At 34.5% G+C, this 18,233-nt stretch overlaps 1 protein-coding gene across 5 annotated transcripts in view; it reads left to right on the forward strand.

Moving 5' to 3' along the window:
* ZDHHC14 (zinc finger DHHC-type palmitoyltransferase 14) overlaps positions 1-18,233 on the forward strand; it is a 52,186-nt gene that overhangs the window by 4,988 nt on the left and 28,965 nt on the right. For 4 of the 5 annotated variants that reach the window (XM_039358238.1, XM_039358239.1, XM_039358240.1 and 1 more), the window contains exon 2: positions 13,054-13,226. In XM_039358238.1, coding sequence (XP_039214172.1) covers positions 13,054-13,226 — 173 coding nt within the window. The remainder of the gene's footprint in view (positions 1-13,053; positions 13,227-18,233) is intronic. The other variant, XM_039358237.1, reaches the window with a different exon arrangement.

The raw sequence follows: 18,233 nt of genomic DNA on the forward strand, positions 1-18,233 counted from the left end.
AACAAAGTTGGAAAAAATAACTTTACAACTGATCTTGCACTGACAACTGATTGAGATTTGAGCACTTTGCAATTGGGAGGTGTTTATGACCATTGCAACATCCTGCAGTTCTGTGATCATCATTTGCGTGATTCACAGTAGGCTTCCAACAAATAATGTGATGTCTCATTTGTCGATCATGGCAGAAGTGAGGTCATAAGCTGTGGTCATGTGATATCTCACTTAATGACTGTATCACTTAGTGACAGGTTTGCCGGTTTCAATTGTGACCATTAGGCAATGACTACCTGTATATGGTACTATTTTTTCATTGGAAGTGCTGATATAAACTGTTACCAGTTGAAGTGTCCTAATATTAAATAGTCTGTAAATTACTTTTTGTCTAATTTATTATATTATTAGTACAACGACTGGACAATTACAATTGTAGTTTCTATGAATATTGTGGGAATCCCTATAAAATTTATGAGTATGGGAAAACTATTGCATGAAGAACCGGGTTCAAAAATAAGTATGGAAATATAGAGATAATTCTATGATGTATTTTTGTTACATAACCATGGGGAAACTTTTCTAGTTTCCCTTGGGGTTGGTATATACAGTACTTTGAAACTGTGTACATAAGAAACCTGTCAACAGTTATTAAAATTTATTTAAAGTCTCAAGTATCTAACAAAGTAGAAGTACTCTAGATATTGTATATTTCTGTTTTTTTAAAGTGGGAAGCAAGAATTCAAATACTTTAAAGCAGTGGTTCTCAACCTTTCTAATGCCGCGACCCCATAATACAGTTCCCCATATTGTGGTGACCCCCAACCACTTATACATCACCGGGTGCCAGGGGCGTGGCCAAAGAAAAGGGGGAAAAATGGCGGACAGCCTTGTTTGGCGACCCCCGTGAAATGGTTGTTCGACCTCAAATGGGGTCCCGACCCACAGGTTGAGAACCACTGCTTTAAAGTGACTTCTTTTACATAGTTCAGAGTCATGCATATGCCCCAGAAGAATTAGTTCAAAACCAAAATATTTTGGTATTTCTTATACTGGTAAGAAAACAGAGACCTGCCAAAATAAATAATTTTATATCTACATCGAGATGTTAATTATTAAATATTGATATATTATTTAAAAGTTACCTTGCCCATATGTAAACATACATGATTGGAATCACAAAGTATGACCCATTATTAAAAGGCTGCTATGCAAAATCCCAGTTCCTTATACAGTTTAAAAGTTATTAAAAGAGTACTATGTACAACACAACTTGCAATTATAATAGAGCACTTTATTAGTATATAGTAGTATATTTTATCACACTTTAAGAATTGAAAGCACAAAAGGAAATCCCATTTTCAAACCTTGTTTTTGGCTAATACTGATACAAAGTACTTGGTAAGAAAACAGTCCTAAATGTTAACATGTTTTGTTGATTTAAAAAAATTATTATATATATACACATGTAGATAAAAACTTCTATCCATACCCCATAACTCTGGCTGTCTTACAAACAACGATGGAGACAGTAAAAATATGTTCATATGGTTAATTTGAAAATAATTGGTAGATATAAGTACCTTTTTTAACATCAACATTTAAAAAGCACTCCTTCGTATCCAAGTAAATCTATTTTCTGTTACACAATTAATATTTGTTCTTTGCCATAATTTAGTTGAGTATATAATGAGTTCTTTTTAGTTGTTCTGCAATCCAGGTCACAATGCAAATAGTTTTGCAAATCTAGGACAACATGCTGATATATAATCAGTAACTCCATATTTCTACAATAGTTAGAAAGTGGCTCTTAAAACAGAGAAATGTTTCTGTTCAAAGTATTGATATAATTGCTGTAAGACAGCTTAAATTCTCATTGGGCATGTACAAATGCAGAAGATGCCAACATTGCTATTTGGGTTGTTGCCTGCTTTTTACATATCCTATACTTTTTTTTTATAATTGTTGAGCTCCACTGTAACAAAGTAAATAATCAAATTAGTTCTACAATTTTATAGTCAGATTGAATTACCTAGACAGTTTTTGTCTCAGTTCCTCCCTTCCAGGTAAATCCCTACTTCTCCTGACAAATTGCTGTACTGTGTACAGTTTTCTCTTTTCAGAGGCTTCATGAAGTGCAACTTTTTTACACCATTAAGCTATTGCCAGCAAATTTTATTTAATCCTGTTTGGGGGAGGGATATGGTGCCACCAGCATTGAGTATATTACTTTGGAATTAATAGTTTTAATTTATGTAGAAAGACCTTTTGAACTTCATAACAAGACGTTTTTGGAAATCTGAGGTAATTTAAAAGAATTAGATTTAATTGACAGTGAGACTTCTGTTCAGATGGATGGTCTAATGTTCTTTGGAGTATTTCAGACTTAAAATAACTGCAGTCTACATTGTTACCTATTCTGCCTTTTTAAAAATGATTGTCCTTCAAACTCAGTATAAACCTAAAATATCAAATGACTGAAAGATTAAGCAAAGCAGTTGGCTTATTTTTAATAAAGTCTTTAAATGCATATCAAGCTTAATGTCATGAATTATGGTATAATTGTTTTCTTATTTTGTGTGAGGGAGAATAGACTTAACATTGAAGTAAATTGTATTGGAAATTGCATATCTTAATTGCATATCTTAAATTGAATTTGTTAACGTTTTGCGATAAAATCTAAGTCAGTCTTGACTCCTTGTAACTTCATAGGGTTGGGGTTTTTTTTAAACAACACGAAATGGTTTACCATGCTTTTTTCAGAGATGTTTTTCAACTTCACAGTCCAGCTGTCAGCACTGTTTCCTGTTAGGTCCCTAATCTGGTCTGACACCAATAATGTTTTGCAAGATGCTGCTAACTAACTGGGTTCTTATATATTGGTATATTTCATTTCAGATAAATTTTACAGAATCACTGTAAAACTACAACCTCCCACTGTCAACTCCCTAAAGCCTGTCCATACATATACCCCAATCTGTGTGGCATGAAAAACCACTGCAAAATCTCATAACAGGATCTCAAAAACATTTTGATTTTCTTATCTGAAATCTTTTGATTGGAAATGCCAACATAATGTGAGGCTAATCTCTTGACTGTTTGGTCCCTATAAAGGAATAAAATAACCTCAGATGGCTTCTTCCTTCTTGGTTTTTATAGTCTCTGGATACTTGATTGTTTTATCAAGCCTTGGGACCTAGACTGTTTTGACTAACACTCTGGATCACAAACATAGCTTGTGTCTTAATTCATAGATTTTGGGAGCTGTGCTCTAGTCAGAGCTGGTTGATTGATGGGAGCAATAAGCCTTGTAAATAAAATTTAAGGGAGGAAGGGAGATGGTTAGATGGATAGGCAGACAGATAGACAGTCTGATTTGGAGGTCACATGTACCATGCTAGTTACTAATCTCTGGCTTAAATTAAAAAAAAAGGCTCATCTAAAATTAGTTTTGAAAGATTTGCTTTGTCTCAGAATGTCATGATTGTAGCATAATATAATGAGAACAGAAATAGGAGAAACTGTTTTAAATGTTTACTTAATCATGGGCTTGAATTAGTTGAGGTAATGTGATGTGATTTCATGCCTGTATCGAAAAAGATGAGCTACATACTAATATTATAATTTGCCGATGAAATCAGCTTACCACAAATAAATATGACTGATAAAAATGTTTACTTTTTTACAGTAAAACTTTATGGTGGATATATACGTTTCACTTTTTTTGTGTCAAGTATGCACATGACTAAATCAATGAATGTTTATTTTTAGGTGAGCTACATTTACACAATAATTAAAGACATAATTCTTCCATAGCCAAATTTTCAGTATTATCAGGATGAAAATAAAGCCCATATTTAAAAAAAAGCTGGGGACATCATCTGTTCTGAGATACAGAATGCTCAGTTCTATATTTATAGAGGTATAGAATCTGGCTACACAATTCTAAGGTTGTACGGTTCTGTTGTAATGCAATGGATAACAATAATAAACTGGGTATTTCAGGAAAAAAATTGAATCTGCACCACAAATAAACAATCATTTTATAACTGTTAATGTAATGATAGGTTTTCAGTCAGTTTCCTCTGAAAAAATGAAGTTTATTTGTTAGCACTACACCAAAATCAAATATTTCTTTCAGCTTATGAGTAAAGGATTTATCATTATGGAATTTTAAAAAAATATTTGTTAATTTTTTTATGCGATTACATCATAGTGCAGCAATAAGTTGATATTCATTCATGGATAGATTGTGTCGGCAAAGAAAACAGAAAGAAAGAGTTTATTAGGTTTCTTTTTAATATAGCCTTTAAATTACTACAATTTATATTCTATATCAGTGGTGGCAAACCTATGGCACACGTGCCAGAGGCGGCACTCAGCCCTCTCTGTGGGCACGCATATCATTACCCCAGCCCTGCCTCCCCCACAGCCCCCTTCTCACTAGCAGCTCCCCCCAGAGAATTGCCCCCAGGTGCAGCCCAGGCAGAGCAGCACAGCCAAGAACATGGCAGCCAGGCAGCAGGGACGTGTCCTGACACGTGCAGATGTTGCTGCTGGGTGTGGGTGGAGGGCATGGCTGCCATGGCACTACAGCAGTGGTTCTCAACCTGTGGGTCGGGACCCCATTTGGGGTCGAACGACCATTTCACGGGGGTCGCCAAACAAGGCTGTCCCCCATTTTTCCCCCTTTTCTTTGGCCACGCCCCTGGCACCCGGTGATGTATAAGTGGTTGGGGGTCACCACAACATGGGGAACTGTATTATGGGGTCGCAGCATTAGAAAGGTTGAGAACCACTGCACTACAGGCTCTCCTGGGTGATCTGCGAGCCATGGAGGCGGTGGGTGGCACTGCAAGTGGGCAGGGGTGGAGCAGGGGGTGGAACAGGTGGACCAGGGGCAGGCGGGCGGGTGGTTTTGGGGCATTGGGTCTCTAAAAGGTTCGCCATCACTGTTCTATATAGTCTCCCTCTCAACCAATGACCAACTTCCCTGATCATTTTCATATACTTGTGTGTTTTTATTTTGTTGTCCATTTTAACATCATTTATGTCCATTTTTATTTGCATTCCTTTTATGAAAATAATAAATATGCTGAACACAATGTAATTGATTTCTGACATGTCATTGTATCAGAGGAATGTTGCTTAGTAACAACTTTCAGTAACAAACAAAATGATTTTCTTAAATATTATTAAAATTAAATATTATGCAGTGGTGCTTAAAATATTTGTGATCCTATTAAATTTTTAATATTTCTGCAAAAATATAACAAAACTTGATCAGTTCTCCACAAATCCTAAAACTAGATTAAGCGAATCCAATTAGACAAATGAGTGAAAACAATTATACATGTTCATTGAGGAAAATGATCTAAAGCTGCATATTTTCATGTGGCCTTTGGAATTCTTCAGCATATTTGTAATTTTGAAATATTTGTATAATGCAATTTCAAAATGGCTGCTGTATGGATATGACCAATGGCAGAATACTCTTTATCAGAGGTCTGATTATTGAGGATTTCTCTATTTATCACTTTCTAGCATTACTTCTGTATCCCTCCTTCTACATATGTCTTTTTTTCGTAGTGAAAAAAAGGGGTTTTTCCCACTTCAATTTTTTATAAATGTTTTTTTGTCCATAATGGGGCCCATAAATGTTCTGGAAAATGACGCCTTAGGGTGATGCTTTGCACTTTCCATTTTTTTCTTAACAACTAAAAAAAATGGGTGGGACTGAGAATCTGGAGGTCATCAAGAAAAGAGAACCTTAGGCATTATATTGGATGTCCCAGCAATCATGTATGAATTGATAGTCAAATGGTAAAATTACATGCTACATTTCATGGTTCTCCAATTATGTGGTTAGATGGAAACAAAAATTTAGAATGTCTTAGTGGCTTTGTAGTAGTTAATTATATTACAAAACTGAACTTATCCATTTGATTCTGTAAACTATAACTTGTCTTAAAGCATTCTTACTCTGAGATATTGTTGCAGCCAATCCAAATCCTAAGTGGGTATTAACAACTAAATAATTATGCAAGCAGCATATATTCAAATTGTTATATTTTTTAAAAAATGCCTGAATGCCTTCAGCGTGGATTTACATTTACTAATAAAATGTTTTATAGGTTTATTCAGCTATATAATATACTTTGTTCTCTGGTAGTTATGTTTGGGTTGATAGAAATGCCAGCACAATTGGCTGAGGATAATTTTTATAATCTGATCATATTTATGAGAAAGAAAGAATATTAACTTCTTAATACAAATGTACAGCCATTTAAAGAGTAATCTGTAATGTCAGTGGAGATCATGAGAAGAAATTTATAAAATTTTCTTCTAGAAATAGCTACTGAACTGTCCAAAGAAATTGTAATTGTGATTGTAATGTCAGTGGAGATCATGAGAAGAAATTTATGAAATTTTGTTCTAGAAATAACTACTGAACTGTCCAATGAAATTACAAATGCTTTTAGAAGCTAAATGTTCATTAATCATACAGTTTTAATGTTACATAGCTCTATTTATCATCCGTCTGAGTATTCAGAATATGTTTTAGATTCTTTATGAACATAAGAGTACTGTGCTAAGATGCAGAACGGAGCCCATATTTTCCTGCTTTTTCTCTTACTGTAGTGTTTAGTGAGCTGGTGTACCAAACATGATGGAGAATTCATTCAACTGAATAGTAACATTATTTAGAGTCCAGATGTTGGCGTTTTGATTATGCTTTTCTTGGGGAAAGAGATAAGAATTTTTAGGAAGAAAGGATGGGTATCCATTTGCTCATGGAAATTGAATCAGTCTTTTGCTATTGCTTTTGATTTTGATAATATGCAAGCAGGAAGAAGGACACTTATTTTTCTTGAATGAAATAATTTAGACTTTAACATCAAATTACAGTTTATTGGATGAGGTTGCTTTAGGCAAATGATTATAAAACAGCATCCGAAATTGTATGCTAAAACCATTATATTTTTATATAAAAATGTTTGGGAGACACTGTTATGCCTGTGTAGCCTCTAATATTCTATCACTTTTTATACTTTTATTTCTTCTCCATAAGAAAGTCTTTTAAATACCTTTATGAAATATTATGTCAGTGGAATTTTTCAGACTCCTTCCCAATTGTAAACCACAACGTTACATGACCACATTGCTTAACAATAGCAATCCCTGTACTTCTCGTTGCTATAGTTAAGCAAGGAATATGGTCTGTTAAGCGAGCATCTCACAACTTGCTGTTGCCTTCGAAACTAAAGTCGATGGGGAAAACCTGCAGGAAATTGTAAGTGCCAGGTACCTTGCTGTTGCTGAGTAGGAGAGAGAGCAAGGGGTGTATGGGTGACCAGAGAGCATAACAGTGCTTGGAGTGGATGCTGCAGGGTGGGGGTACAGGATGAGGGACCAGGGAGCCATGGCATGAACATAGCAATGCTCAGGAAGTTTGTGTGGGTAGGAGAGACTTATCCAAGCAACTTGCAATCTTCCCAATTGGCTTTCTCATTGACTTTGCTTATAAGAAGCCACCAGGAAAGATTCCAAGTTATGATCATGTGACTGTGGTACGCTGCTACAGTCATAAGAGGAAGCCAGTTGCCTAGTACCCAGATTGTAGTCACATGACCATAGGGAAGCTGGGACAACCAGAACTTCAAGGACCAGTTCTAGGTACCATTTTTCCTACATTATTATAACTTCAAATACTTGCCAAATCAGTGGTCGTTGACCAATGACTACCTATACTATCTGTAAGACATTAAACTGCTTCCACCCAATAAATCCTCTGTGGCATTTAGAAACTACCATTTATACAGAATACTGTTCAGATAAGGGATTGATACCACTAGAGGCAAGCTTACAAAATGAACTAAAGATATTTATGAAGGGAATTACTTACATAAGGAAATAAATCTTAGCTTTACTAAATATGCTTAGGTACTGTCCAGTTAATCATTCTTGTTAAAAGAGTGCCTGCTTTCAAAATTTATTATATCTGTGTATAAAATTTTGATTAAGAATTTTGATTGTAATAGTAAACTCTAATATAAACTAAACTTAAGGAAAAAATAAAAAAACTGTAAAAAGTTCAAGAAAAAAAGAAAATAATATAATAAAAAAGATAATAAAAAATTACTTCTAACCACATAAATTTAGTAACTCTTCACACTCTCTAATATTAAAAACATTTATCTCTTCCACCTGTATCCCATCTCTTATATATAAATAAATCCATAAAATGTTTCAGTCTTGATGTCAGCAAAAAGTCCAAAAAGGGTAGCCAAAAGTAACCACATATTTCATTTAACCTTGCTCAAATAAACAATGTTATATTCTTCCTTTTACTTCTAATAGTCTTAATCTTTAATTCATTCAAATATTGTCATAGGTCCTAGGATTTTATTTTTCTTCATTTCTTTTTTGTCCTATCCTTCAAAACTTTAACAACACAGGTAAATCCATTAAGAAAGAATTGTCTGGGTCACAATTGTATTTGTCATTTGTATTTTGTTTTTAAATTTTAAAACCTCAGCACTCTTTTAGTATATCAGTAAAGCATCTTTTCTAAAACATTCTCTTGGTTTGACAGCTGTAAATCCACTTTCAATACTATATCTGTCTTGTTGGATAAAACGTGTTCTATATCTGACATTTCTTCAATAATGTCATTTGGGCATAGTCTGTATATAGAAGCAGACATCATTATTGATGTTGATATTGTGGCTACTACTGTATTTTCTGATTCCATTCTTCAAAGGTCTCCTTCAATAATTGCATTGTCATAACTATTTTGAAGGCCTGTATATCTTTCCTCTACCTAAAATCTACCTAAAATCCTTTCTAGTGTTCAATTTTTTTAAATTGTGAAATTATTTATCTGTGCTATGTCTTGTAATAAGCAAAACAGGTTCTATTTTCCACAAGGTGTTTCTATTTTATAATTAATTTAAAAATCTTACTATAAAAATTCCAGTGTTAGAATTTTATCTGAATCCTTAGTTCATTTATAACTTTCTAAAGCTTTTTGTTGTTTATTTCAGATTTTAAAGCTTTTAAGTGAAGTTCTGTTTCATTTAGGATTAAAGGCAGACTTATCTGACATTTTCAAACTAGTCATTCCAAAGGTCTCTAATAGCTTAGAAGTAGTTAAGGTGCAATTTCCGAATGTGCAAATTAGAACATGAGATTTGTGAACTTAGTACCCTTTAAAAGTGTTGTGGTTGTGTGAGCAGGATGGCTGATCTCATCTTCTCCTGGTGCTCAAACCAGTGGAAAACCACTGTCCCGCAGTCTCCTCACGAAGAGCAGTTGTATGGAGCACATGTGGGTAATCTCCATCCTTTCCTTATCCAGAGGTTACAAGGAACTAGTCTACTCACCAGTTCTTTGGCGTTTGCTGTGGTCGTTGGCTCTGTTTTTTTAGAGCAGTCTTTAATTCATCATACCTTCTCTGGAAGCCTGCTTTCAAAGTTTGTTTTATAAAATTGGGCATTTACTTAGAATGTATTGAGGCTCCAAAAACGCAGAACAAAGTATTGTGCAAGACCAGAAATGCTCTCACATAATGTGGATTTCACTGTTATTTGCAGTTGGTAAATGTTAAGAATACCTTGAAGAATATTAGATAAGTAAGCTCTTAATATTTTATTTCCATACAATCATTCATTCCCTTAAGAACTGCAATTGTGGATCTGTCCCCCTGTATCGCAAAATTCCTATAGTTATTGCTTTAGCAGCTAGCTGTTAAACAGTTAGTCCTTTTTAATTAGATCTCCCTTCCTGAATAATCTTACCTCTTTGAAGGTATCTTCATCACCACATTTCATTAAAATATTTTGTTACATAAATGGTGTTTTGTCCATAAGTTTATGAAAAATGCAAAATTCCTGTTTTCTTTAAACATCATTATGCAAGGAAGATAGTATCATATATTAATATGATAGGTTAACTACTCAAAATATCTTAATTATTCTGAAATTTTAAATTTGTTTTGAGGTGAAATGGGGCTCAGTCCCAGAGAAAGGCTTTTCTTTTTAAGAGGGCTATAACATATGTAATATGTAAAATTTGACAAAAAATTATGAATATGATGCAACTCTCCTTTAAGTATCACTGTTGCATCTTAAAATATTCTGTATCATTTTCTATGTGGCTTGTAGAAAAGTTTAACCAAAAGAACCATATCCAGTTGCTAATTATCTGAAAACTGAATCAGTTGGATATATTAATTGTGAACCTTAAAGTTACTTACTTTAAAATAATGCATAAGTACATATGGCATTATCATGCTGATTTAAACTTGAAGCATGGTCTGTTTAAAGACATTATCATTTATTAAAGCTATATGATTTGCCTAAATTTGATTTTTTTTAAAATCAGTATATACAGCCTTCCTGGAAAATAGTCTTTTTCTGTTGATAAGAATATAGGTTGTGAAAGTTAGACTTGCCAGTATCTCAACATTAATGCTTGCCTTCAGATCTTAATATATATCCCAGAAATTGGCAAAACTAATTAGAGAAATAAGAAAACATTGAAGTAAAAGACTTTTGAAACAATCTTAGTGCCAGCAAGTGACTCAATATTAAATGCATTTGTAACACATTATGTATTTTTGTTCAAAATTGTTCCTGTATAGTATTATGCTTACACAGACACACTGTATACAAGAAAGGATAAATAAGGAAAGGAAATGAAGGAGGGAATTCCCATTCTATACTTCTTATTTCACGTCCTTTCCCTATCATGGATTGAACAGATGCAGTTTGTTTGCTTTTTCCTGAATTAGGCATAACTAACGTGGATACCATAGCCACAATTAACATTTAGAAACATCTGGCACGTATGGTTGTTGTGATTCATTCATTTTGGACTTGACCTTGTTTATCTAAACAGAAATATTTATAAATCTTCTGCACATGTTATCCATTTCCTGTTATATAAAATCACTGACTTGCACATTAAGCAATGTGCTGAGATTTCAAATACTTGATATCCAGGAAAAAAACCCTGCATTTTGCCATAAACAGCAGCCGCCGCCAAAAAAGCTAATACAATTCTGGGTTGTATAAACAGAGGCATAGAATCAAGAACACGCGAAGTATTAGTACTGCTTTATAAAACCCTAGTAAGACCACACCTGGAATATTGCAGCCAATTTTGGTCACCATATCACAAAAAAGATGTTGAGAGTCTGGAAAAAATTCAGAGAAGAGCAACTAAGATGATCAAAGGCCTGGAGACTAAAACGTACGAAGAACGGCTGCAGGACTTGGGTTTGGCTGCTAGTCTAAAGAAAAGAAGAAATAGGGGAGACATAGCAGTAGTCTAGTATTTGAGGGGCTGCCACAAAGAAGAGGGGTCACATTATTTACCAAAGCACCAGAGGGCAGGACAAGAAACAATGGTTGGAAATTGGTCAAAGAGAGAAACAATCTGGAATTAAAGAGAAACTTCCTGACAGTAAGGACAATTAACCAGTGGAACAGCTTGCCTTGAAAAATCGTGGGTGCTGCATCACTGGAGATTTTTAAGAAGAGGCTAGACAGTCAGTTGTCTGAGATGATATAGGTTCTCCTGCTTGAGCAGGGGCCTGGACTAGAAGACCTCCAAGGTCCCTTCAAGCTCTATTCTATATAAACCCTTTAGAGGATGACCAGATTTAGCAAAAATATTCTGTTGTCCTTTTCTTGTCTCTTCTCCCCCCCCCCCAAGTGTAGTATAGTCTTCCATTTGGGAGCATTTTGCTTTGTGATTTATTGTCTAGCCTGATGTCTTAACCGCTCGCTGAACCAAACTCAATCTCCTTCTAATGCAGGGGTAGGCAAGCTCGGCTCTTTTATGACTCCTGGACTTCAACTCCCAGAATTCCTGAGTCAGCATAGCTGACTCAGGAATTCTGGGAGTTGAAGTCCAGGAGTCATAAAAGAGCCGAGCTTGCCTACCCCTGTTCTAATGTATAAATATATGTAATGTAAATATAATAGTAGTTGCACCCTTTACTGCAATTCTTTTGATGCTGTGTAAAATGCTGACTATGATGTTAGTTTTTAAAATATTTTTTAAAATATCAGTTAAGATATTAATGAAATAATTTAGACTATCAGTTTTAATAATATTTTTGTAACATATAGATTAATTCTTAAATAGAAAAATGTTTCTTATGCTCTGAACACTTTTTGTGCCCAATGTAATCTTTAAAGCCAAAAGGCTGGATAATAAACATCTTCTATGTTATATTTTAGTCATACTTTTATAATCTACTTACAGTATTAAAATAAAAGTGACGTAAGTGCAGAGACGTAGGTGCAATTTGTATTCCTTATTGTGGGGTATAATCATCAACTGATCTTTTCTGCATTTCTCTTACTCTATATCAGTGGTGGCGAACCTATGGCACGGGTGCCAGAGGCGGCACTCAGATCCCTCTCTGTGGGCACGTGCGCCATTGCCCCAGTCCTAGGCCTTCATCTGGGTTTTATAAAACCTTTTCGCTTTAGGCCTCTGCCGCCGTGTACAAAAAAAAAAGGTTCAATCAATCAGTCAATTTCAACTTCATGCGGGGAAAAAAAAAGATCTTGCAAAGTTGGAATTGTTCGATTGAACTTTTTAGTCCCACCCAGTCTGCTATTACCACTGCAGCCACGCCCACCCACTGGGCACACCCAGCCAATGGGCCACATCCACCCGGCACCCGGCGATGCATAAATAGGTTTTGGGTTGCAGTTTGGGCACTCGGTCTCTAAAAGGTTCGCCATCACCGCTCTATATTAATGCAAATAGCTGAATCAGAAGATTACATGTTAACCTGAATGCAGTTCTCAATCAATATGAGATGGAAGAATGGCATAAGAATTTTTTTAATTTTTTTTAGGTACAATACAAGTGAGAACAAAGTGAGATCAGACTTAGATTTTCAGAGTTTTTGCTGAAATGATTATTAATATAGATGGCCTTGAAGTAATACTTTACTCCATCACCTGCAAGATCAGTTGTGGGTACTTACTATTTTTTATGTAACCTTATTCTTAATATTTTATTTTCCTTATTTTACAGTTGTCCATATTTATCTGAGAAGATTACACCTGCAATTCCCGCAGTGGGAGCAATTCTGTTCTTTTTTGTTATGGGGACCTTGCTACGTACTAGTTTCAGTGATCCTGGAGTCCTGCCTCGTGCAACACCAGATGAAGCAGCAGATCTAGAAAGGCAAATAGGTAACACAGAAGGTCTGTTGCAGTCTCTCTGTTTCTCATTTTATTGCTCTCTCTTAAATGCCAGTTGTTAAGCCCACATTTTAGCAGATTTTCTAGTCGTTCTAATCAATGTTACTTACTATTTTTACTTTCAGATATTCCTAACTCTGTTACTCTAAATCTGTCTCAATTTCCTGTTACTTTATGCAAAATGGGCAGCTAACTGAATGATCAACTAAGTTAATTTTACAATTTGTGCATTTTTGTTTTATACTATTGTTTTATTATGTGGTAGACCCTGATCACAGATGATACATTTGATTTAAATGGCGATATAAATTGATAAGGAAATGAATTCAATGTCTTCTTTACAACAATCTAAAGGCTTAATTTATAGTTTAGTTTAAAAAAATGTAGTAAAGATAATTCTGAAAACGAAGCTTTACATATGATTATATATGCGCTGCTTGTGTGTAGATGTTGGAGCAGGCTGAAAAGTATTTTTTGATTCCAGACAGCAAATCAAAATATTGGAATGTAAGATAAGTCAGGGATTAAAATAATATAGGTATCTAAAATATGATAAGATTTTTTATAATGTGGCATCAAGAGAGCCTGTTTGCCATTAAGTGACTAGTCCTGCCTTAGCACAAAGCTAATTGGATGACCTTGGGGGGACTGTGTGGATGACCCTGGGGGACGCAGGGAAATGATGCTGCCTAAGAAATAACCAAACAAGTGAGGGAGATGCTCCCACTGGATTAATGGTCAGAAGAAGAAATTTAAGAAGGATTTGCCCTAATTGTTCAGATGGTTAAAAATGGTGGCAAGAGGCTTGTACTTTCAGACTTGCAAGGTTCTGTTAAAGTAGCCTTACAATAAAGTAGAATTAGCTCATCTTGTCACGTTTCCTGTCTGCTTTACCTGGAAGGGCTGACCTTTGGACCAGTCACTCTGACTCAATCTTAGAAAGTAGGCAGTGGCAAACTATTTCCAAAATCTTGCCAAGAAAACTGCAGTTGCCAGGAGTCAAAGGTATAGTAGCAACAAAATGTGACATCAACATATGTAGCCCCCCTCCCCAAAAAGTCCCTATCTAAGCATCTGCTACAACCATATAGTCATATACATTAATTTGATCAGTTTCTTATTAATAAGTGGCAATTTTTACACATATAATAAATCTGCTTGCCAAAGAGTATATGGGCTGCCTGAAATTTTATGATTAATAAGTAACAGTAATATCAGATTTCATAGTTGTTGGAACCATGACTCCTATATAAATCTGTACTTAGCAGTGTATTCTTTTCTAAATGCTCACTTATTACCTACTTAAATATCTGTTTGAGATATCATTGCCATGCTGACCAAACTGTATGTTTCCGAGATCTCTGATAATTGCATGAAACACTATTTAGGGCATGAAATTGTATAAAGAATGAAATGGCAGAGTATATACTCAGCTGTGATCTAATAAATAACAGGATCATACATACTCATCTTGCTATTCTGTTTCAGGGTAAACAGTCTTATGCTAAATGTAAAGAAAGATTAAAATGTAGAAAAGAGGTTAAAGACAGGAAGTAAAAGGGAAAAAATTCTAATTAAATTAAGTTTACATTCACTATACTTCTGCATGCATTTTTGTTTTTAATCTTTGTTTCCAGTACATCCAAAACCAAATTAATATATTATCTTTTGTTCTTTAAAAAAAACTTTATCTTTTTAGAGAATCTTTTCCCCCTTACAACCATACCTTGCTCAAACTTCCCCTTTTTTCAATCCAAGGGACCTTGGAGGTCTTCTAGTCCAGCCCCCTGCTCAGACAAGTGACTGTCTAGTCTCTTCTTAAAAACCTCCAGTGATGGAGTGCCCATTTAATTTGATCTATCTATTGTTGTTCTACTACATACAGTTTGCATTCTCTTTTTGTTTCTGCTTACCTACTCAATTCTTATTTCTATTAAGTAAGGTTGATAAGACTTTCTTACATACAGCCATTTTCACTTCTTTTAACAAATATTCATTCTTTAAATAGATTGCATGTTATCCACTATTTCTTTCCTAACATTTGTATATCTTAATTTTTTTTCATCCATTTCCCCATTTTAGTAAACATTCCAGTAAGGTACAATATTAATTTCATTAATTTCAAGTTAATTTGTTTAACTTGCATTCATTTACTTAATTTTTTTATAAAACATGATTACCTTGATCTTTAATTTTTACATTCTTTCTGCTTGTTGCATTGTATGACCTAACACTTGCTACAAATCGTTCATGTTGTCAGGCAACAACATGGAATCATCTATATACAAAAGTACATATGTGTTCATGTTCCCCACCAATACACTTCTAATATTGCAAAAAGCATTATTTATACATTCATCCATAACTACAGTAAACAGCAAGAAACATCACACAGCCTTCTTTTACTCCCTGTTCACTGTTGAACCATTTGATAAGCATTCTAATTTTTCTCATGAATGCTTTTCTATCACCCTATATCACTTTTAATATTGACCTTGGTATATTGTCGCAAACCATTCCATAATTCAATTTTGTTCACTTTATCATACACTTATTTGTCATACTGGAGAACTTTCCTGGATTTGTTTTCCTAGCTAAGATGTAAAGAAATAGTTACAGATAGGGTGGACTAAATGATGTTAAAAACTATAATATTCCTGAAGTATGATTCTGAGTTTCCTTTCCATGAAGAATGTGACATCTGGAGGTTTTAGCTGCTGAAAGAAGGGAATTTTATTTAATCCTTAAATGTCTCAGTCTCCTCTAATTTTGTTTCAGAAGTTCCCTTGCTACATTTTTATTCCTTTGTGGTATATGCATTGCAGTACATATTGCAAAAACATGTTTTGCAATAATGCAGTAAAAATAATTTTAAATGCAGCAAAGGAACATACCATTTCATTTCTACAAGCACATGAAAACAAATAGTAAAGACTCAGAATTAAAAAATATATAAAAATATATAAAAATTCAAGAGTTTAAACATTTCAACATCCAGTCTCCATCTTCCACTTTTGCTTATTTCTTAAACTCCTGGTTTCTCAATAGCTTTCTAGAGCGCACAAGTGGAAAAGAGAGGTGATAGGCCGTGGTGGCGCAGTGGTTAAAATGCAGTATTGCAGGTTAACTCTGCCCACTGCCAGGAGTTTGATTTTGACAGACTCAAGGTTGACTCAGCCTTCCATTCTTCTGAGGTCGGGGGCAAGACTGTATGCTGACTCTGCAAACTGCTTATAGAGTGCTGTAAAGCAGTATATAAGTCTAAGTCCTATTGCTATAAAAATCACCTTTCCCTTTTTTTCCCTCCTCTTTGAAGTATCATTTGGGAAGACAATACTTTAATTTAGCAAATATATAAATTTGATTTAAAGCAAGCTACTTCAGATAACTAAAGAAAAATGGTTGAATAGTTTTCATTTCCTTTTCTGTTTTATGAATGACACACATTTTATCTTACAATTGAACTAGCATCTACCACTTTTTACAGAAGCAGAATAAGCAAAAATCACTCCATGCTTTTTTGGAATATTGAAATAACATTACATTTCTACTTTAATTTGCTTCTTCAGTCTTGAGTCTTACAACTCTGCAGACTTGCCTAATTAAAACTGATACACCAAGTATCATGACCTGATACAGCTTGTATCATTTTTGCCTTTGCACACTCCACCCACACTTACTGGAAACGATTTCCTTAGGAATTCAAACAAAGTGACTGCTGTGCTTTATTTGAATGATCTGAACATGTACATAATATAGTATACATTCCCTCATTCATGCTGTAAATAATAAAAGTACAGATTGAGACTTGGAAATTGAGGTTATTAGGAAGAAATGCTTTATGGTGAAAGTGTCTATCTTACATCTGTTCTTTTAAATTTTAAAATGAACTGTTATTAGACTGCATTAGAGGAGAATGAAAGAAACATATTGTTTTCTTGGCTAACAGCAAAGGTTAAAGCTAAAGTGGATTTAGTTTTTCTCCATTATACAATTTTGAGGCCAGGAAGAGGCACAGAGAGGTCTGAATATTATTTCCAACCACATACTGGTAGGATTTATCAAAGGGCAGTGTTAAGAACAAAGTTTGGACAAATTAGCCAATACTTTGCTATAGATGTGTGATATGATAGAGCTCATATTGGTTCCTGATAAGCTTCTGGGTGCAATTTAATGTGCTTGTTTTTATGCATAAAGCCATTTGTGGCTTAGTGCTAATTGACTCCAGGACTGCATATATCAGCTAAAATTGACCTTACTGATAAATTGATCTCAGGAAAAACAAGTATTTGTTCCCCATTTCTGTGAAGTTAATTGGGGGGAGAAGAGGTGGAGCTAGAAAGTATTAGTAGTTTTTACGGGAAGTGCCTGTTCTTCAGAATAGCCTTCTCTCAGAAATCAGACTAGCCCCCCTTTTTGACCATATAGGAAATGTTATTGATTGTCGTGATTGGTTGAGGGGTCTTTTTTATTCGTTTATTTTTAATTATATGTATTAGGAATATTTGCACTGAACTATAAATCGATTTCATTGATTATCAAACATTTGATATCGTTAGGAATATTCAGGAATATTTCAAGCTTATTCTAATGGTAAATAGCTGAAGTTGCTTGTTTACGTATCTATTGATTGAATTTTTTTTCCTTTTTAAAAAAAATCTCATTATATACCTAACCAAAATAAAGTAGCTGTCTTACTGTGCAAATAATAACAATCTGATATTTTACCAATGGTCTGCAATGGAATGAGAGAATGATTTTGGAAGATGAAGGGGGAGGGAGCCCACAACTGATTAAGAAAAAGAAACTTAGAAAGGATCTATTGGTAAAAACAAACAGCAGGAAATTTGTACTTTCAGACTTATCCCAAAGGTACTTTTTCAGGAGGCATCTGAACTTTGTTGTTGTTTCTTTAAAGACGTTTCACTTCTCATGCAAGAAGCTTCTTCAGCTCTGACTAGATGGCAGGGAATGGAAGGATTTATATTCCTTGCAGACACTGATCATTTA

This window comes from Crotalus tigris, unplaced genomic scaffold (genome assembly GCF_016545835.1).
Source record: "Crotalus tigris isolate CLP2741 ecotype Arizona unplaced genomic scaffold, ASM1654583v1 scf7180000019007.31208882:3723066, whole genome shotgun sequence".
Lineage (NCBI taxonomy): Eukaryota > Metazoa > Chordata > Lepidosauria > Squamata > Viperidae > Crotalus > Crotalus tigris.